Raw genomic sequence first — 22664 nt, forward strand, 5'->3', positions numbered from 1 at the left:
CTGAATGCCATCTTCTGGTAGCTCCTAGCACGTTTGGACAGCCCAGGAGCTCTCTTAAGTCTGAGATAAATAGACAGACAGACACACACACACACACTATGGTCTAACCTGAAATTAAAATAAAACAAACTCATGCCACAAACCATACATACTTGCATAATGGGATGAAAAAAAAAAACAGTTAAAAGCCAGAGCCCACAGAACAGTCCAGTCATGTTCATCCATGTTGAGTGGCTAGCTGAAGGTTTTGACTGGCAGCTAGCAAAACAAGAGCCCAAATTGCTACCCTGCCAGAAGATTGCTGGGCAGTGGTCTCATGCTTGATTGTCTAAAATTCCGGAGTCTATGACTACTGCCCCTCCACCCCGTTACTGATTGACAAAACGCTGTAGCCACTCCTCTGTTTCATGATTGGTGGTCAGCAGGCTTGTTTTTAACAGTCTACATCAGGAATTACCCTGGTCACCATCCTACTTGTTCTGCCATTGGCAAGGTGAACAAACTGAAAATAAATAGAAAAACCAGAACATGAAACGTAGTCAGACAAGCAGTGGGTCTCCTAGCCAAATGGTTTTTCAAATCTCATTGTCAGAAAAACAAAGACATGTTGTTTGTGCTAGACAATTCACACAGTAGGTGATGCACAAAGAGCTTTTAAGTTATCCACAAACTAGGAAAGTGAAAGTCTACATGGGGACCAACTTTTAAACTGTTATGTTGATGACTTCTAGGGACACGTCCCTAGCAACTGCACGTAACAGGACAGCAAAATGACATCGTCCATAAACCAAAATGGCATGCTCTTAAGAATACAAATAAATATAGTAAAGTGTTCTACATAATGAAAAACATAAGTTTTAACTGCAAACGATGCATAGAAATTTTTATTTCAGAAATTAAATTGTGAACTAAATAAAATTCTGAAATTTGTTCAGAAATGATTAAAAACAAAGTCATGACTCTAGCCCACTTTCAAATTGCATATATTTAGCTTCCTTAGCACTTTTTCACAACTCATTTCCACACACCTCTTTCCCCTCCTAGAGTGAACTCACTGTCCTGTTGCAGCCCATATCTTCAAAAGTTCGAGAAGTCCAAGAATTCCGTGAAAATAATCGGGGAAGCAAACAATTTAATCACCTGTCTGCCATCAGTGAAAGTCTCCCTGCACTCGGCTGGGTCACAATGGTAAGTGGCTGCCACTTGTCATAAGAGTGCAGATCAGCTCTGAATGACACAGTGCTGTTTTGAAAAAAAATGTTGTTTCCCACAGAGCCCCAAACCTGGTCTCTTTGTGAAGGAAATGAAAGATGCAGCTATATTCTACACAAATCGCGTCCTTAAGGACTTCAAGGACACGTGAGTAACCTTTAACTGGTTTGGGTGGTCTGTATAAGGGTTCTGAATAATGAAAACTGAATAATAGCACAATAATTATATTAGAACCTACAGTAGTTGCCAACATCCAATATAAATTATTTATCTGGCATTTCAGAAAGTATTTGATAAGTTGCCACATGAGAGGTTGGGCACCAAACTAAACAAAGTAAGTGTGAGTTCAGGGTGATGTTTTTAGATGGGTGCAGAATTAGTCCAGACATGGGAAGCAGAGGGTGACGGTGCAAGGAACCTTATTTGAATTGGCTGACGTTAAGAGTGGCATCAATCAGGAGTGAGTGTTGGGGCCGCTGCTGTTTTTAATATATGTAAATGTTTTGGATAGTAATGTAAGTAACAAGCTGGTTTAGTTTGCAGATGATATCAAGATAGGTTGATTGGCAGATAATGTGGAATCCATTAAATCATTATAGAATGACTTGGACAGCATATAGATTTGGGCAAATTTGTGGCAGATGAGCCTTACTGTCAGTAAATGTAAAGTATTACACATACAGTGGCTTGCAAAAGTATTCGGCCCCCTTGAACTTTTCCACATTTTGTCACATTACAGCCACAAACATGAATCAATTTCATTTGAATTCCATGTGAAAGACCAATACAAAGCGGTGTACACTTGAGAAGTGGAACGAAAATCATACATAATTCCAAACATTTTTTACAAATAAATAACTGAAAAGTGGGGTGTGCGTAATTATTCAGCCCCCTTTGTTCTGAGTGCAGTCAGTTGCCCATAGACATTGCCTGATGAGTGCTAATGACTAAATAGAGTGCACCTGTTTGTAATCTAATGTCAGTACAAATACAGCTGCTCTGTGACAGCCTCAGAGGTTGTCTTAAGAGAATACTGGGAGCAACAACACCATGGTCCAAAGAACACACCAGACAGGTCAGGGATAAAGTTATTGAGAAATTTAAAGCAGGTTTAGGCTACAAAAAGATTTCCAAAGCCTTGAACATCTCACGGAGCACTGTTCAAGAGATCATTCAGAAATGGAAGGAGTATGGCACAACTGTAAACCTACCAAGACAAGGCCGTCCACCTAAACTCAATGCAGCCAAGTGGCCCATGGTGACTCTGGACGAGCTGCAGAGATCTACAGCTCAGGTGGGGGAATCTGTCCATAGGACAACTATTAGTCGTGCACTGCACAAAGTTGGCCTTTATGGAAGAGTGGCAAGAAGAAAGCCATTGTTAACAGAAAACCATAAGAAGTCCCGTTTGCAATTTGCCACAAGCCATGAGGGGGACACAGCAAACATGTGGAAGAAGGTGCTCTGGTCAGATGAGACCAAAATGGAACTTTTTGGCCAAAATGCAAAACGCTGTGTGTGGTGGAAAACTAACACTGCACATCACTCTGAACACACCATCCCCACTGTTAAATATGGTGGTGGCAGCATCATGCTCTGGGGGTGCTTCTCTTCAGCAGGGACAGGGAAGCTGGTCAGAGTTGATGGGAAGATGGATGGAGCCAAATACAGGGCAATCTTGGAAGAAAACCTCTTGGAGTCTGCAAAAGACTTGAAACTGGGGCGGAGGTTCACCTTCCAGCAGGACAACGACCCTAAACATAAAGCAAGGGCAACAATGGAATGGTTTAAAACAAAACATATCCATGTGTTAGAATGGCCCAGTCAAAGTCCATATCTAAATCCAATCGAGAATCTGTGGCAAGATCTGAAAACTGCTGTTCACAAACGCTGTCCATCTAATCTGACTGAGCTGGAGCTGTTTTGCAAAGAAGAATGGGCAAGGATTTCAGTCTCTAGATGTGCAAAGCTGGTAGAGACATACCCTAAAAGACCGGCAGCTGTAATTGCAGCAAAAGGTGGTTCTACAAAGTATTGACTCAGGGGGCTGAATAGTTACGCACACCCCACTTTTCAGTTATTTATTTGTAAAATATGTTTGGAATCGTATGATTTTCTCACGTGTACACCACTTTGTATTGGTCTTTCACGTGGAATTCCAATAAAATTGATTCATGTTTGTGGCTGTAATGTGACAAAATGTGGAAAAGTTCAAGGGGGCCGAATACTTTTGCAAGCCACTGTATGTGTAATACTTTACATTTACTGACAGTAAGGCTCATCTGCCACAAATTTGCCCAAATCTATATACTGTAGGAAGTAAAAATGTTAGGTTTGAATACACAATGGGACGTCTGAAAATAGAGAGTACACCTTATGAGGAGGATTTAGGAGTCGTAGTGGACTCTACGCTATCAACTGCCAGACAGTGTTCAGAAGCCATTAAGAAGGCTAACAGAGTGTCAAGTTATTTAGCACCCTGATGTGTGGAGTACAAGTCCAAGGAGGTTCTCCTCAAGCTTTATAATGCACTGGTGTGGACTCATCTGGAGTACTGTGTGCAGGTTTGGTCTCCAGGATTCAAAAAGGACATAGCAGCACTGGAAAAGGTCCAAAGGAGAGCGACTCGGCTGATTCCAGGGCTACAGAGGATGAGTTGTGAGGAAAGATTAAAAGAGCTGAGCCTTTACAGTTTAAAGAAAGGAAGGTTAAGTGGTGACATGATTGAAGTATTTAAAATTATGAAGGGAAATAATACAGTAGATCGAGACTTTTATTTTAAAATGAGTTCATCAAGAACACGAGGTCACTTTTAGAAACTTGTTAAGGGTAACTTTTGCACAAACATTAGGTCATTTTTCTTTACATAGAGAACCATAGACACTTGGTCACTTGGAATAAGTGACCAAGTAGCGTGGTAGACAGTAGGACTTTAGGGAATTTCAAAATCCGACTAGATGTTATTTTAGAAGAATTAATTGGATAGGACTGGTGAGCTTTGTTGGGCTGAATGGCCTCTTCTCGTCTAGATTGTTCTAATGTCTTTTGGGATTGCCAGTAATTCCTCAGGACCAGAAATTGTGAATATTTAATATAGCACACCATACAGTGCATCCGGAAAGTATTCACAGCGATTCACTTTTTCCACATTTTGTTATGTTACAGCCTTATTCCAAAATAGATTCAATTCATTTTTTTCCTCAGAATTCTACACACAACACCCTATAATGAAAACGTAAAAAAAGTTTACTTGAGATTTTTGCAAATTTATTAAAAATAATAAAACTGAGAAACCACATATACATAAGTATTTTTTGCCATGAAGCTCCAAATTGAGCTCAGGTGCATCCTGTTTCCCCTGATCATCCTTGTGACTACTTTCTGGATGCACTGTATCTCTTAGATTCTAAACAACATTGACATGTCCTAATGCTGTTCTTTTCCATAGCACATCTCTTTTGAATATTATACAGTTTATCTATCCTCTAACAAAATATGTACAATGCATGAATTTGTAAATGTTGAAGTTGCTGCACTCCAGTTAAGGTCAGTTATTGTTATAGGTTCTAACATAATTGTTCCTTTTGTTTGATTCATGACTTTGGAACATAAGACATTTTTTTACAAAATGGTTTACATACTGCTGTTTTGAATTCTCCGTTAAGTTGAAAATTGTGTGCTGTGAAATAAAGATACATTGATTTAATGTTGCTCAGTGCCACTTGCAGAGAAGGATCACAGCTCTTTTATTATCTCCACTCTGCTCTCCAGAACATGAATTTCTCTTTGATCCTCTGTGTGTTCTTTACCGCAGGGATAAAAAGCAAGTTGAGTGGGTGAAGTCATATCTGAACATCTGGTCAGAACTCCAAGTCTACATTAAAGAATATCACCCCACTGGGCTAACTTGGAGCAAAACGGTAAAAACTAATAGCATCAGCTTTGTCCATTTTGTGTATAACCCAAACAGACTGGGCCACTAGGCTTAAATGCTGCATTTTCTTATTACTCAATGCTATTACTTTCCAAAGTTCTTCTTACACCTTATATTAAGCAATTAATCCTGTTAAACTGCATTTTTATGGACTTTTTGACCAAGTGGCTAGAAATTACAAATCAAGCCTACAGGTTTGGAGTGACTCTCTATTGTACCCGGAGTCTGCTTGTGCTGAGATGGTGTAGATTCTGTATGTGTCACAATAAAATTCATTAGAAAAAGTAAGATGTAGCCTCATCTGTTTTCTCATTTAGGGCCCAAAGGTCTCTGTCCAATGCCTCCCCACAACACCCGAGGTTCCTCCAGTGAAGCGAAATGTGGCTTCATCCCCTTGGCAAAGATTTACCCCTCGTTTCACCCTCCCAAAGTACCCTGTGGATCCCACTGCCCGCACTGCTCTCTTTGCAGAGATCAACCAGGGGGCAAACATCACAAAAGGTGAGTTTTGAGTTTTGAGTGGCCTTATGCAAATATCAGGCTCTGCTAGAAGTCTGTTAGTCTTTCCTAATGCAATCAGGCAGAGATGGCCTTCGGTGTGTGTGAGGCCTAGGGGTTGACCAACCCCATGCAGGGCCGGTTACGTCAAACATTGTTAAGGGTATGCGTGGACTGTATAAATGTGCGTGCGAATTTAATAAAAATATTGTTAACATACACCGGATTTTCTCATTACAGTGTTCAGCTAAATTTTTGCAAGATAACACGCGGACTTTGTCAAAATTTAATGTTATACTCTATTAAAAAAGTGTGATTCATAATTCATGACAATACCACGACAGTGCGAAATGCAATACAGTATCCTGCAGAAATTAGCAGGGCCTCTTCTAGAAAAGTACCCAAATTGCAAGTATATTCTGAGTCTCGATTTCCAGGATGTCATAGTCATAACTCACGCTGATGTCATGTCAGACGGTTATCATTAGCGATACGTGTTTTTGTGCATTAATATTCGGACATGTTTATGGCCTACAAATAAAATGTGAGTTTCAGTGTTTCGACAGGAAGTATGAAATTAACGTAGAAGTATCATCATGAAATCTCTTACCAGTTTCCAGGTTCAGAGACGAAAATGCACCTTTCGTTGATGACATCTTCATACTCTGGATGCAATGTCTTTTTCTATAGATAGGAGAAGCCAACCAGGTGACTAATGGGCTACACCTATTTTAGGAAGGGATTAAACTGGCAACCCTTTACGGTTTATGAAGGTGGACAAAGGAATTTTTTCAAAGACGTACATGTACGGAATTTGACCTTGAAGAGGGATTCCTCTTAAAAGCATCATATATATATATACTGCTCAAAAGAATTAAAGGAGCACTTTTTAATCAGAGTATAGTATAAAGTCAATGAAACTTCTGGGATGTTAATCTGGTCAGTTAAGTAGCAGAGGGGGTTGTTAATCAGTTTCAGCTGCTGTGGTGTTAATGAAATTAACAACAGATGCACTAGAGGGGCAACAATAAGATGAGCCCCAAAACAGGAATGGTTTAACAGGTGGAGGCCACTGACATTTTTCCCTCCTCATCTTTTCTGACTGTTTCTTCACTAGTTTTGCATTTGGCTACAGTCAGTGTCACTACTGGTAGCACAAGGTGATACCTGGACCCTACAGAGGTTGCACAGGTAGTCCAACTTCTCCAGGATGGCACATCAATACGTGTCATTGCCAGAAGGTTTGCTGTGTCTCCCTGCACAGTCTCAAGGGCATGGAGGAGATTCTAGGAGACAAGCAGTTACTCTAGGAGAGCTGGAGAGGGCCATAGAAGGTCCATAACCCATCAGCAGGACCAGTATTTGCTCCTTTGGGCAAGGAGGAACAGGATGAGCACTGCCAGAGCCCTACAAAATGACCTCCAGCAGGCCACTGGTGTGAATGTCTCTGACCAAACAACCAGAAAGACTTCATGTGGGTGACCCAAGGGCCCCATGTCCTCTAATGGGCCCTGAGCTCACTGCCCAGCAGCATGCAGCTCGATTGGCATTCGCCATAGAATACCAGAATTGGCAGATGCACCACTGGTGCCCTGTGCTTTTTACAGATGAGAGCAGGTTCACCCTGAGCACGTAACAGAAGTGAAAGGGTCTGGAGAAGCCAGGGAGAACATTATGCTGCCTGTAACATCATTCAGCATGAGCAGTTTGGTGGTGGGTTAATGATTGTCTGGGGAGGCATATCCATGGAGGGTCACACAGACCGCTACAGGCTTGACAAAGGCACCTTGGCTGCCATTAGGCATCAGGATGAAATCCTTGGACCCACTGTCAGACCCTATGCTGGTACAGTGGCTCCTGGTGCATGACAATTCCTGGCCTCATGTGGTGAGAGTATGCAGGCAGTTCCTGGAGGATGAAGGAATTGATACCATTGACTGGCCACCACACTTTCCTGACCTAAATCCAATAGAACACCTCTGGGACATTATGTTTTGGTCCATCCAATGCCACCAGGTTGCACCTCAGACTGTCCAGGAGCTCAGTGATGCCCTGGTCCAGATCTGGGAGGAGATCCCCCACAACACCATCTCTCATCTCATTAGAAGCATGCACCGATGTTGTCAGGCTTGTATACAAGAACACAGGGGCCATACAAAGTGCTGCGTACAATTTTGAGTTGCTGCAATTAAATTTTGGCAAAATGGACTAGCCTGCCACATAATTTTTTCACTCTGATTTTTGGAGCGTCTTTGAATTCAGCCCTCTGTCGGCTGATGATTTTCATTTCCATCAAACGATGTGGCATCCTTTCGTTCCTAACACATTACCCAGTCTATATCAGTATAGATATCCAGGAGGATTTCTTTTTCCCATTGAGATCTGATGTGTTTTCAAAGTGTTCCTTTAATTTTTTTGAGCAGTTTATATATACAGTATATATATATATATATATATATTCTGGAGAATATAACTTGAAAAATTGCTCAAACAGGACGTTCAGATCTCAAAAGCGGGGCCCCTTTAGGCACAGGGCCTGGGTCAGTCGTCCCACTTGCCACTCCCAGACGCTGCTTTTGAAATCAGGTCATCAAAAACTGAATAAGCACAGCATTCAGGAATAAAGTTCAGTCCAGAAGTGGAGGCATTCTGTGCTGAGTGGCAGCAACCACATGCATCATACACAGTTATCTCTTTCAGTAGTTATGAATTGGTGAATTGCTAAACATTTGTCCACTTTGTTTTTGTGCCCTTTTTTAGTTTTGAGGCATGTATCAGATGACCAGAAACCCAATAAGAATCCTATCCTAAAGGCACAGGCTGGTCCAATGCATAGTGCAGCTGCTTTCGGCACTACGCTGAAACCAGTATCAAGCAGAGTTACTGCCACCCAAAAAACATCGAAAGAGATGACCAAACTGCCACCGGTTTTGGAACTGGATGGAAAGAAGTGGAGAGTGGTGCGTATGTATGGTATCCATGTAGGTGTTTGTGTAATATGTTTAGTTTTATGACAAGCCAAAGTGACATTTACAGATATTTAAAAATGCGTTTTAAGGTATCTGAAAATGTATTTTAAGATATCCTGCAGTGAATTTCAGATAATCTGAAAATACATCTGTTTCAAGTAATCTGAAATATTTCAAGTTTTATTTAATGTATTTTTTAGATAGATATGTGAAAAACTAAGTACATCCGATGGAAATTGTTGACTCATTCAACATATCGCACAGGTAAACAGTAGATCTTCATGCAAACGGTGCCTACAGGTAAAAGTGATCGACTGAGGGAAAAAAAAGAAAAATAGCTTTTTCAATCATTTAGTCAACAAAAATATCAAGAGATGTAAAGATCTACTGGCAAAAAAGTAAGCCCTACTTTGGCTTCAGAAGCTTGTGTTGTCCCCTTTGGCAGAAATGACTTACTGTGGGTGTTTTGCAGAACTATTCGTCAGATTATGTCATCAACTCGATGAAATTTTGGATCACTCCACCGTGCAAAATTTCTTTAGTTGCAAGATATTTGTGGGTTTTCTTGGAAGTCCTGTGAATTTCAAATACTCCCCCCCACAAAAAAATTCACTGTGATTCAAATCAGGGTTTTGATTAGACCACTCCATAAAACTCCATTTCTTCTTTTAGAGCCATTCCTTGGTGGATTTGCCAGTGTGATTTAGATTATTATCATGTTGAAAGGCCCATTTGCGGTTCAGCATCACCTTTTGGACAGATGGCCTTATTTTATTCTCAGGTACACTTTGATATGATGCAGACTTCATAGTTAGCTCAGTGACTGCAAGCTGCCCCGGCTCTGAGGCAGCAAACAACCCCCATGCCTCACACTTGGTATATGGTTCTTCTCCTGAAATTCTGTCTACTGTTACTGTGGCTAAAGAACTCTATTTAATTTTTCTGTCCAGAGCACATTTTTCCAAAACATCTGGGGCCACAAGTATAAACAGTTTCCATGCTCACATTGCGATGTATAAAAACTAAACTTGGTGTAAAGCCACACAAATTTTCACGCCAGCTGAATCCCTGGCATACACAAGTTCTCCACTCGGTTTTGCAAACTGGCGGCACAGCATTAAAGCAGTGCTATTGTTCCAGTGTGGGTTCCGTTTCTTTTTTAGATCCACATCCCTGACATGGCTTTATCAAATACACTGAAATTAACTGTATATCGTTTTTTAGTTTTAAGATATCTAATTGTAATTAACCTGTAACAATATAATGGTCCATGGAATGGCCAAACTATTCCAAATATCATAGCTACTTTAGCATTGTTACTCTCACTGCACCACTCGGAGTATTTATCCCAGTGTATCTGAGTGTGGAATCACAGCTCTGGAGCTGCTGATCGGAAAGAGAATTATCAGTATACAGCATCAAGCACATGCTGCCTCAGCCATGCGCACAGTCTATTTAAACTTCACCTATACAGCAAAAGCTTCAGAGCCTTTCCTGTAGGAACCTCGTAGTCCAGAAACAGTTTTATCCCAAGAACTATGAATGCACTCAATCAGTCCATCAAGTGCTCCGGGTAGAACTGTTTGTACTTATAAGTACAATTACCTCACTGTAAACTTGCGATACAGTTATAATATTGCAAAAACTGAGCCACTTTATAAAGCGCGTATTTACATATAATGACAACTCAACTGGCTTCTTAAGTCGATTTAGATTTCCAAGTCCTGTCTTCTTGTAGCTCTTGATGTTTTTAAGATGAAATGCAGCAAAGTATGTCTATTATATTACACAGATAAAATGCTAACATCATTTAAATAATCAACATTGTTAATAATTAAACATGTGAGGACATGGTGCCACAGCGCTAGTGACGAGCTGGTGCCCCGTTCACTCACTGGGATTGGCACAACCCTGGATGGATAGATGGATAGAATAATTAAACATGTACTACTTTTTAATGTTACTTAAAAGTTTCAAAGAATCTGCATTCCAAGCTTACAGATGGCTTTACATCTATTACAGAGCTGATTGTGTGGCGATTAGTTACTTGGAGAAAGAAAAGTAAGAACAGGAATTGTTGGTTAGTATGTTTGAAGAGACAGTACTGCTGTAATAAATTATTTCAGCGAAGATCACGCATGAAGCATCTTGCGGGAGGCTGGAACAATCTCTGGATGGGGGGCGTCAGTTTGTCACTATCTCTGCTCCACCGTGTTCCCATGTTTAATACATGCTTTAATTCCTATCATCATGACATCAAGTATACATCTTAGTATTTAAATTGTTCAGTGAGCTGTGATATCATGAATGTAATGTATTCTGTGTCCTGTCGGAGGAAGAGAAAGCCGGTTTAAGAAGCAAGTAGTGATTCACACACATAGAGCACATAGAAGAACACATGCAAAACAAATCATTTAACGTGCTACTTTACTTACAATGGGATTTGAGAAACTAGTAAATTAAACAATTTTAAGATGAAGTTTATGACATTCTACTTTAATGACAAAAAAATTTTAAGCTTTTTTCCCCATTGTGTCCCAATTTTTTTTCTTTTCTGTGTACCCTAATAAGCTTCCATATGACACTTAGACGGTGTGCTACTACTCGTCTTTTCATGGCACTTTAATATCTGACCACTTATTTTTTATTTCCGGCACTGTGGGACTTTGTGAACTTGAGCTTTCGAGTTTCTCCGACACTCTATCAGCTTCCTTTTGTTGTTTATACCATTGTTTAAACCAACAAATAGTACGTTTTTCCTTGCCTCCACTTGGTAATTGCTGAAATACTTCTACTTTCCCCCATGCTTTTGCCATTGTCTTTTCACAGAATGCTGAACTTAAGGGAAATTTATATTGATTTGCATATTCAAAGAGGCATAATTCTGGCAGGAGATGGGGTGGGATGGCAGGCGCGTGCACGTACGTTACTTTTCATGCTGACCTGGATTTATGGAGAGGAAGAACGTGGAAGCTGGCATTTGCACAGATACATGCATCTGGATTTTTTTGTGCGTACGCACATTTCTGCTTTTGTCCGTATGCCATGTTTTTGTGTGAATTCCATGCACGGCGTTATGCATGAGGCCCCTGGTCTTTGCCGAGATGTTCAATGGTAAAACCTAGTGTTGCTGTAATATTTTTTTTGAACAGCAAAGGCTTTTTCTTAGCACACTTCACATGCAGGTCAAATTTGTGCAGTCTCTTTCTGATTGTAGATGCATGTAATTTGACACCAACTGTTGCAAGAGACACCTGCAGATCCAGCAATGAAATTTTGAGTTTCATGGAGCTGAATTTGCAGGGCCAAGCATTCCTCCGTCATTTGAAATGTATACCACTTGTAGATGTTTTTCCTTACAGTGGAATGCTTGATTTCAAATAATCTGATGATCTTTTTAAATCTTTTAATCTTTTTAAATGTAAAGCTGTTTTAATCTGGGCATGATGACACCACACACATTAATAGCAAAGAAAACATTGGACCCTTGATATCTGTGGTATAAATAGGACAGGGCCCACCTTCCCTAAAGGTTATCTAATCATGGGAACCTCATTTGAAACATCCATCCATCCATCCATCCATTATCCAACCCGCTATATCCTAACTACAGGGTCACGGGGGTCTGCTGGAGCCAACAAGGCAGGAAATAAACCTCAGGCAGGGCGCCAGCCCACCGCAGTCATTTGAAACACCTGATTCTAATTTAATGATAAATGTAGGGGTGTATTTACTTTTCCATGTGACAAATCTACATTTTTGTTAATTTAGATTATAAGAATGAATACACCAATGTCAATTTGATGTGTCATTTGTTCAAGTACATCACCTTAATTTATAGTCGCTATTTGCACAAAGATCTAATGTTTGCCTGTTCAGATATGTTGAAAAAGTCAACAATTTCTATTGGGTGTTTTTCATTTTTTACATGACAGAATCTCAAATTGATATCAAGAGATCATTTTAAATATTTTAATATTTCAAATATTTTAAAGTAGGTCTGTACAGTTTAAGGTATCTGAAATGCAATACAATATGTCTCAAAATGTTTTGCAGATCTCTTGAAATGTACAGGAACATATTTTGAGATTTGTGGAAATGAATTTCACATATCTTAAAACAACTTCATTTTACATCTGAAATTCACTCTGAGATATCTCTAAATATGAATTTAGCTTACTCTATATTTTACTCAAATGCCTGCTTGTGTCAGTTGATATCTTACTGTTTTACTCTTTTGTCAGTCTGGTTCGTGTTTTCCTATACAGTTACACATTCCTTTTATATTTTCTCTGATGAGTCATGTAGTGATTGGTGCCGCTGCCTCATGGCTCATATGCCTGGTTGTTGTCTGCATCAGGTTTGGACATGTTCCCCTTGTCTCTGGCAAAGCTTTTTTGCTCCCCAGGTTTCCAAAGACTTGCTGTATCTAGCACGGGGGGCAGGCTACCTGGAAATGTATTTTTAAAGAAATGTGGCCATACTACAATCAATATACAAGTATAAATCATCTCTGGTGCCGCAAATTGGTTTTAATAGTCACAGAATTAGTTCAGTGGATGTCACCTGTCTTGGATTTCAATTAATTGCATCTGGATGTTCCAGTTTGTGGTGACTAAGTATGGTGGCCTTGTCTACACAGTGAAGTTAAAAGAACACTCCAAGCAACTTCTTGAAAAGGGAGAATTTAAAAGCACAGGTCAGATGGAGAAAAGAAGTATCTGAATCACTGAATATCTAGTTAAATCGATCATGAAGAAACAAAGAGTGCCATACAGCTATAAATCTACCTAGAACAAACCATCTACAAAAATGGAAGAAGACAATGAGGGAGCTCATCAAGAGACTTCTGAGAACTCTGAATGAGTTTCAAGCTACAGTGGGTGATATTGGAGAGACTGTGCAGACAACAATAGTTGCTGGGTGTGACACCAGGCTTTATGGCAGAGTGGCAAAGAGGAAAGATGTGCATGATGCATCAGCTAAAGTTTGCCAGAAGTCACTTTGAAGACTCTGAACTAATCTGGAAAAGGTTTTTATGGTCTGATGAGACCAAAATTGAACTTTGTGGCCATCAGACTAAACATCATGTTTCCAAACATTGCACATAATGGAAAACACACCATCGTGGTGGCAGCATCAGACTGACAGGATACTTCTCTACAGCAGGACTTGGAAGGCTTATGAGGGTATGATGACTGCAGCAAAATACTGGGAAATCCTGGAGGAAAACCTGATATACATCTAAAACATGCACATGTTAGGGTACTTGGAGAATCTGTGGATGAGTGTGGCTGTACTCTCCGGGGTTGCTTCCTGTCCTTCAACTAATACTGCCATCTTTTAGTGAAGAAGGCTGCTCAAGAAAATACAGTACAAGCATTGATGAAGTTAACAGATGCACATACAGAGCAAGTGGCAGGGTGGGATATGCGAAGCTCGGCAGAGCCTGCACCTGCTGCTTTGACAGACCCTTAATGCCATCCATCCGCTAATATCCTGAACTAGTCAGGTTTGACTATTGCACAGGTCAGCATTGCGACACACATTAACTATTGCTTCAAAGGAAATCTTGTCCCGATCACACCACATTTACCTTCATCATATTAAGGAAAAGTAAAAAATGATAAAATGTTAAAATAAGTAAATGTTATGTAAGTGTTGTCTAACATAAGCACTAAATACTAAATGTGTTTCTCTTCATTCACTTTTATTTGGGGTCTGACTATCCAAATAGGAGAACCAAGTCGATGCCCAGGAGCTCGTAATCAGTAACACGGAGCTGAAGCAGGTAGTCTATATGTTTAAATGCCACGGTAGCACGCTGCAAATAAAAGGCAAAATCAACTCCATCACACTGGGTGAGTAAAACAGAGAAAATGTCTTCTTACATTTCACTCCACTGACACTTGAATGTTTTGGGTGTGTCTCCAGCAGGGGGTGGCTTGCTCCCTGGGATTGTGTCCTTTACTGAATGCAGGACATACTTGAACCTTATATATACCCCTTCAATAACCATGGGGGAAATAATCAAATGAGAGAAATATGGTGCAAAAAGCGTTATATATACACTCGCTGGCCACTTTATTAGATACACCTTGCTAGTACTGGGTTGGACCCCCTTTTTCCTTCAGAACTGCCATAATTCTTCATGGCATAGACTCAACAAGGTGCTGGAAACATTCCTCAGGGATTTTAGTTCTTAATTGAAATGACAGTATTGTACAGTTTCTGCCGATCTGTTGGTTGTACTTCCATGATGCAAATCTTCCGTTCCACCACATTCCAAAGGTGCTTTATTGGATTAGGATGTGGGGATTGTGGAGGTCATTTAAGTACAGTGAACTCATTGTCTTGTTCAAGAAACCAGTTTGAGGTCATTTGAGCTTTGTGACATGGCGTGTTATCCTTATGGAAGTAGCTATCAGCAGATGAGTACACCGTGGTTATGGACATGATCAGCAACAATACTCAGGTATTAGCATTTAAAAGATGATCAATTGGTACTAAGAGGCTCACAGTGTGCCAAGAAAATCCTCCAAACCACTACACAACTACCACTAACCTGAACCATTGATACAAGGCCGGATGAATCTATGCTTTCATGTTTTCTTCAATCTTGTATTGTCAGTTACATGTTCTTAAGTGACAGGAGTGACACTCGGTGTGGTCTCCTGCTGCTGTAGCCCATCTGCTTTAAGGTTCGAGATGTTGTGTGTTTAGAGATGCTCTTCTGTATGCCTCAGTTGTAACAAGTGTTGCCTTTCTATCAGTTTGAACCAGTCTGGCCATTCTCCTCTCACCTCTGGCATTAACAAGGCATATTCATCCAGAGACTCACTGGAGATTGTTTTCTTTTTTTTTAGACCATTCTCTGTAAACCCTAGAGTTGGTTGTGTGTGAAAATCCCAGTAGATCAGCAGTTTCTGACATACTCAGACCAGTCTGTCTGGCACCAACAACCATGCCACATTCAAAGTCACTTAAATCACCATTCTTTCCCATTGTAATGTTCTGGTCATCTTGAAGTGTCTACATGCCTAAATGCATTGAGTTGCTGCCATGTACTGTAATTGGCTGGTTAGATATTTGCATTAACAGGCTGTTGAACAGGTGTACTTAATAAAGTGGCTGGTTAGTGAATATTTAACTTGCTTTGCAATGCAGCTTTTACTCCCAGCATACAATGTAGTATAATTGTTTATGCATACATAATCAGAGGGCAGGGATTCTCCCTTATATTTCTCATATGTAGCCTCTAAGTCCCATTTGGTCATCCAGAGCCTTCAGCCATTTTCACTGTACATTTTCTGTGTATTGGTTCATACCAGTCCATCTCTTGTGTTCTTCTTACTATAGATAACTGTACAAAGGTGGGCTTGGTTTTTGATGATGTTGTTGGGATAGTGGATGTGATCAACTGCAAGGATACAAAAATTCAGGTATGGTGGTGCAATCGGGTGATAAGATGCCTTCTTTATGTTGTTTGTTAATTGTTTGCTTTGTGCTCATCATAACTGTATTCTTAACCTTCAGGTGATGGGAAAGGTGCCCACTATCTCAATCAACAAGACTGATGGCTGTCACATATACCTGAGCAAGGATTCTACACAGTGTGAGATCATCAGTGCCAAGTCATCTGAGATGAACATCTTGGTGCCCGATGCCCAAGGGGAATTTGTGAGTAGACTTCTGTGCAGGAATCCTATTTGTGTGCTGAGCCATGTCTGTCTTCTTTTGGTTTTCATGGGCTGGTGTCACCATCTTGTTGCCTGACAAATCTTCTCTACACCTTATTTAGTAAACAGTTTAAAAAATGTATACCTTCAGGTGCATCAGTCTGCTGGGAGTGATGGGTGTTGTTTAGTAGGTCATTCAGTGTTAACATAATGGAAACAGAGCCATCTGATTATGTTTTTCTAGCGTTATTAAATCAGTGCTTGTTTCAGATTAAGGAGTTTCAATGGATTGCACAGGCAGTTGTAGCCCATGGTGAGGTCTGGGTTTGATTGCATAATAATTTCCACTTTAGAAACACAACTATTAATGGACAATGTTTTATTGAAGTAAAGCATTTGTGAAAGTAGTTATGGCTACACAAGTTAGGTGGTACTGCTGCTGCATTTTTGCACTCCACATTCCATAGGTACGCACTTAATAGATCTCTTTTATTTGGTTTGTAATAACGTGACAGGGATCAGGGCTCAGACCAACATTCATAGATTTCCGCCCAGGATTATATGGCTATGTGAAAAAGTAAGTACACCCTGTGGGAATTGTTGACTTTTTCAACATATTTGAACATGCAAACAGTAGATCTTCATGCAAACTGTACCCACACAGTAGGAAAAAATGCCATTTTAAGAAATTATTCAACAGAAATTTCAATTGTGTAATGGTCTGCTGAGAAAAAGTAAGTCTACCCTTGGCCTCAAAAACTGGTATTGCCCTTTAGCATTTATGACTTCTTTTAGGCGTTTTGCAAAACTTCTCACCAGTCTCTGACATTGACTTGGTGAAATGTTTGACAACTCCTAAATGTTGAATTCCATCAGTTGTAATATGTTTGTGGGTTTTTTTTTTTTTTTTTTTTGCATGTTCTCCCCATTTCAAATCCCCCAAATCATTTCAATGGGGTTTAAATCACAGGGCTTTGACTAGGCCATAATATTCTAATTTCTTGCTTGTGAGCCATTCCTTAGTGGATTTGCCAGTGTGTTTTTGGATTATTATCATGATGAAACGTACATTTCCGGTTCAACTTCATCTTTCTGACAGATGGCCTCAAAGGCTCCTCAAACACACTTTGATATGATGCAGAATTCATAGTTGACTGAGGCAACAAAGCAACTCCAAACCATAACATTTCCACCACCATGCTTGACAGCTGGTTTGAGGTTTTTCCATGAAATAGTGTCAAACATGTTTACTGTTTCCAAACAACTCTGTTTTTGATTCATCTGTCCAGAGCATATTGTTCCAGAAGGCATGGTCTGTGCCTAGATGTCCAATGGCAAACTTTAGTCTTGCTTTATTGTTCTTTTTAAACAGCAAAGGCCTTTTCCTGGCACTCCTCACCTCCAAGTCAAATTTGTGTAGTCTCTTCCTGATTGTAGATGCATGCACTTTCACACCAACATTTGCAAGAGTCACATGCAGATCTTGAATTTTGCAGTTCTTAGAGACTCCTTTTAGTACCAGTCAGCTGGATTTGCTGGGCTGGCCAGTCCTAAATAAATTACCAGTCGTTTGAGGTCTGCTGTACTTACAGATGATTTTCCTTACAGTGGAATGATCTGTCGTTTAGTAATATTTTTAATACCATGTCAGATTTCTAGACTTTCACCAGCTTCTTTCTGAAGGCCTTAGAGAACTCTTTTGAACTTGCATGATGACACCACACAGACCCCAGATATCTGTGGTTTCAATAAGACAGGGCTACCTGCGTACTCCTTTAGGAGGTCCTAATCTTTGGTACCTCATTTGGAACACCTGATTCTAAGTTTTTGGATTCGAGGTTGTGATATTTTTGTTAATTTTGATTATGAGAATAATTACACCATGTCAATTTGACTATTTCAATGACAATCTACAGTTTGTCAATTCAAGCATGTTGAAAACATCAGTAATCACCATGGGGTGTGCTCACTTTTTCACATGACTGTATCACTTTTTGTTCTTCCTTCTACCCACTTTCTTAACCTGTCAAGTGCAATATGGAGTTGCCCTGGGTTGAAGACATACCCCAGCAGCAGTACTGGATTAACCATTAAGAAAAATAAAAATCTGTTTAGGACCCAAGGGAAGAGTGGCATCCCTGGCAATAATGCCCCTAACTCTTTAACTACCACACCCAACTTTGCTCAGTTTTTAGTTTTTTTTTTTTTTTTTGGTAATTATCCCTACCTGTCATATTCAACTTTGTTTGCATTGTTAAAAAAGTGCTTTCTTTGGCATGATGAGTGTCTAAAGTTAAAACGTTTGGTATTGGAATTGTTGTCAGATGCCACATTTGTTTCCACCTCATGGTGTAAGAGTTTTATTTCCGTCAAGTGTAAATACATCTCGCTAGTTTTGGCAAGCATTTAACTCACCATTGTGTGGCCCTTAGGCTCTTTATTTGGTTATTTCTTTTACTATTTACATAAATGAGGTGCGATTTAGTCTCTTATTCACCTTCAGCATTTATTGACTCTTAATGTCTTGTCAGTTAACCAATGAAAGGCCAGTTGGCATTAATCTAGCCCTGTGCAGAAGCACCAAGTGCAAGGACTGAACCAACTCCAGAAGAGACACTAGTTGAATGCCAGACAACTGCACTTACATGTGACAAAATTAAACAACCCAATTAACAAAACATACATGACCTTGTGATGTATAAGGAAACCAAGCGTGTATGATGAGAACATGCCAAAAATACATGAATCTGTCTAATTTGTAAAGAAGCAATTCCGATCACTGCACCTCCACCTCACCCATTTTTATTCATCCATCCTGCTTATTCCAGTTAAGGGTTGATGAGTTTGACATTGTTCTGGCAGCACTGGGAACAAGGCAGAAACCAATTTTACATTTACGTTTATTTATTTGGCTGATGCCTTTACTCAAATTTGGGTTTACAATTTGTTACATTTTTTTTTTGTTTTTTCAGTTGAAACACAGGCAGGTGAAGTGACTTGCTCATGGTCACAATGTGTAAGTAGCGGGATATGAACCCACAACCTCAGGGTTTGAAGTCCTCAGCCTTAACCAATACATTTTTATGCCTACTCTAAACTTGAAACCTTCAACTGGCATACTCATACATGTGGGGCCATCTTTAGTATGTGAAGGGAAATCCAGATTATCTTGAGAAAACCCACTAGACACACAAGGAGAGCATGCAGACTCCACAAAGGCAGTGCCTCCTAAGCCTAGGATTAAAACCTAGGATGCTGGAGGTGAGAAGCAGCAGCACCAGCTAATGCACTACCATGTCACAGGTCTAAGCCCAATTCAATTTATTTTTATGAGGCACATCTTCAAATAGACACACTTAAGCACGGTATTCATTTTTAATAATGATAAAAAAATGTTTCTGCCAGTATATGTACTTCGATCCTTTATACAGTGCTGGCCCACCTGGACAGGTATAGGGAATTATGTATGAATACTATTTACAGACTATAGTTCGGCATTTAATGCAATAAACCCCTCTAAGCTCATCCACCAGGTTCAAGTGAGTGACCACATTTCATTACCCCTCACTCTCAACAAACATGCTCCACAAGGCTAAGTTCTGTGTCCTTTGCTGTACTCGCTCTATATACATGGCTGCGTGGTTGTACATGACTCTGTCATCATTTTCACATTTGCTGTTTTGGGCCTGATCTCTAACATCAATGAGGAGGCTTATGTGAATGAAGTGGACTATCTGTCACACTGAACTTCTCCTGAATATCAGCAAGACAAAGGAGCTGATTGTGGACTTTGGGAGAAAACCACCCCCTTGGAATTAACAGCAGACAGGTGGAAAAGGAGTGCAGTTTTAGATACCATGGTGTCCACTTCATAGAGGACTTGACCAGTTCCAAGCACATTGACACCTTGGTGAAGAAAGCAAACCAATGTATTTTACAACCTTAGATGCCTAGAGGTTTTAGGCTGCTCTCCCAGATATCAAAGAATTCCTGTATATCCACTATCAAAAATATCATGACAGGAATTATTACTGCCTGGTTTGGAAACTGCAAGGTTCTGCAGAGATTGGTGCATTCAGCTGAATGCATCATTGGGTGCACACTAGGTCACCTCAACTGGTGGCCCACAAGCTAAGACCAGTCCAGAAAACAAATTATCTGGCCCAACTCCAAGTAGCTGTGTGTCAATATAGTCTAGCTGCAGATCTCCAGACCTCTGCCCAGTTACACTAGGGTATTGGGGGGCTTATCTGACTCAAAAAGTACCAAGAATTATCTAATAAGTTAGCTCCACCAACATGGAGCTCCAAGGTGGAGACTCCGGGTTGCAGATATACTTTAAAATGCATTCATTATCGCAGAAAAACATGTTTCTGAGCAGCAATACACAGAATTTAATTTTCTTGAATAGAAAACAGTTAATAATATCTTAGCTCAAGAAATCCACAGGCAGGAATTACAGAAATTACCAACACAGATGGAGATATAATCATTGACACATTTAGGGAGTACTATAAGTCCTTATATTCCACTCAGTTTAAAGAAGATTAGACGCAATCTAATGGGTTTTTTGATGCATTACAAATACAGTATCATGGCTAAATACTTGGTGCAGATGAACAAAAGAAACTTCTCACACTTTCAGAATTACTGGATGCTATACACTCACTCCAAGGTGGGAAAACAGCAGGCCCTAATGGCTTTCCAGTGGAATTTTATAGAAATGTTCACACAAGTTATCTCCCCTATTATTAGCAACATTTATTGAAACTAGAGACAACAAAATCTACCTCAAACCTTTTGCCAAGGATTAATTACCATCTATCCAAAGAAAAATAAGGACAATGTGCATCATAGAGATGAGTTTCTCTTCTGAGTAATGATAATAAGATGATCTCCAAAGTTCTAGTAAAAAGAATTGTAATACCACAAAATGAAAACGGATTTATTATAAACCGACACTTAGTTTCTAATCTTCTGCCTTGTTTAATGAAATATACTCACCCATAAAATCAAATACACCAGAGATCTTATTATCTTTGGACAAAGAAAAAGCATTTGACATGGTTGAATGGGATTACCTTTTCACTCATTGCACAGATTTGGGTTTGGCCCAAATATATGTGCATTGATAAAATAAATTTGTACCAGTCCAGAAGCCTCTGTCTGTATTAACAAAATTATCTCAAACTACTACAAACTCAAATGTGGCACCAAACAAGGATGCCCCCTATCACCATTGTTTTTTACAATTGCCATTGGCCATTTACTTTCAAAATGCATTAGAGATAAAGGGGATTATCAGAAAAGGACTCGAACAGAAAATATGACTATATGCAAATGATATGATACTGTACAGTGGAGGAAATAATTATTTGACCCCTCACTGATTTTGTAAGTTTGTCCAATGACAAAGAAATGAAAAGTCTCAGAACAGTATCATTTCAATGGTAGGTTTATTTCAACAGTGGCAGATTGCACATCAAAAGGAAAATCGAAAAAATAACTTTAAATAAAAGATAGAAATTGATTTGCATTTCATTGAGGGAAATAAGTTTTTGAACCCTCTAACAAAAAAAGACTTAATACTTAGTGGAAAAACCCTTGTTTGCAAGCACAGAGGTCAAACGTTTCTTGTAATTGATGACCAAGTTTGCGCACATTTTAGGAGGAATGTTGGTCCACTCCTCTTTGCAGATCATCTCTAAATCCCTAAGGTTTCGAGGCGGTCTCTGTGCTACTCTGAGCTTGAGCTCCCTCCATAGGTTTTCTATTGGATTAAGGTCCGGAGACTGACTAGGCCACTCCATGACCTTAATGTGCTTCTTCTTGAGCCACTCCTTTGTTGCCTTTGCTGTATGTTTTGGGTCATTGTCGTGCTGGAACACCCATCCACGACCCATTTTCAGTTTCCTGGCAGAGGGAAGGAGATTGTCGCTCAGGATTTCACGATACATGGCTCAGTCCATTTTCCCGTTAATGCGATTAAGTTGTCCTGTGCCCTTAGCAGAAAAACACCCCCAAAGCAAAATGTTTCCACCCCCATGCTTGACGGTGGGGACGGTGTTTTGGGGTCATAGGCAGCATTTTTCTTCCTCCAAACACAGCGAGTTGAGTTAATGCCAAAGAGCTCTATTTTGGTCTCATCAGACCACAGCACCTTCTCCCAGTCACTCTCTGAATCATTCAGGTGTTCATTGGCAAACTTCAGACGGGCCTGCACATGTGCCTTCTTGAGCAGGGGACCTTGCGAGCCCTGCAGGATTTTAATCCATTGCGGTGTAATGTGTTTCCAATGGTTTTCTTGGTGACTGTGGTCCCTGCTAATTTGAGGTCATTAACTAACTCCTCCCATGTAGTTCTAGGATTCTT

The 22664-nt window shown here is 40.0% G+C and overlaps 1 protein-coding gene across 1 annotated transcript in view; it reads left to right on the forward strand.

Moving 5' to 3' along the window:
* Positions 1 to 22664, forward strand: part of LOC120517602 (adenylyl cyclase-associated protein 1-like) — a 48362-nt gene that overhangs the window by 15807 nt on the left and 9891 nt on the right. The window contains exons 5-12 of the mRNA XM_039740012.1: positions 1045 to 1188; positions 1274 to 1359; positions 5027 to 5132; positions 5464 to 5647; positions 8405 to 8604; positions 14351 to 14474; positions 15973 to 16055; positions 16150 to 16293. Of these exons, the coding sequence (XP_039595946.1) occupies positions 1045 to 1188; positions 1274 to 1359; positions 5027 to 5132; positions 5464 to 5647; positions 8405 to 8604; positions 14351 to 14474; positions 15973 to 16055; positions 16150 to 16293 (1071 nt within the window). The remainder of the gene's footprint in view (positions 1 to 1044; positions 1189 to 1273; positions 1360 to 5026; positions 5133 to 5463; positions 5648 to 8404; positions 8605 to 14350; positions 14475 to 15972; positions 16056 to 16149; positions 16294 to 22664) is intronic.

This window comes from Polypterus senegalus, chromosome 17 (genome assembly GCF_016835505.1).
Source record: "Polypterus senegalus isolate Bchr_013 chromosome 17, ASM1683550v1, whole genome shotgun sequence".
In the NCBI taxonomy this organism is placed as follows: Eukaryota; Metazoa; Chordata; class Cladistia; order Polypteriformes; family Polypteridae; genus Polypterus; species Polypterus senegalus.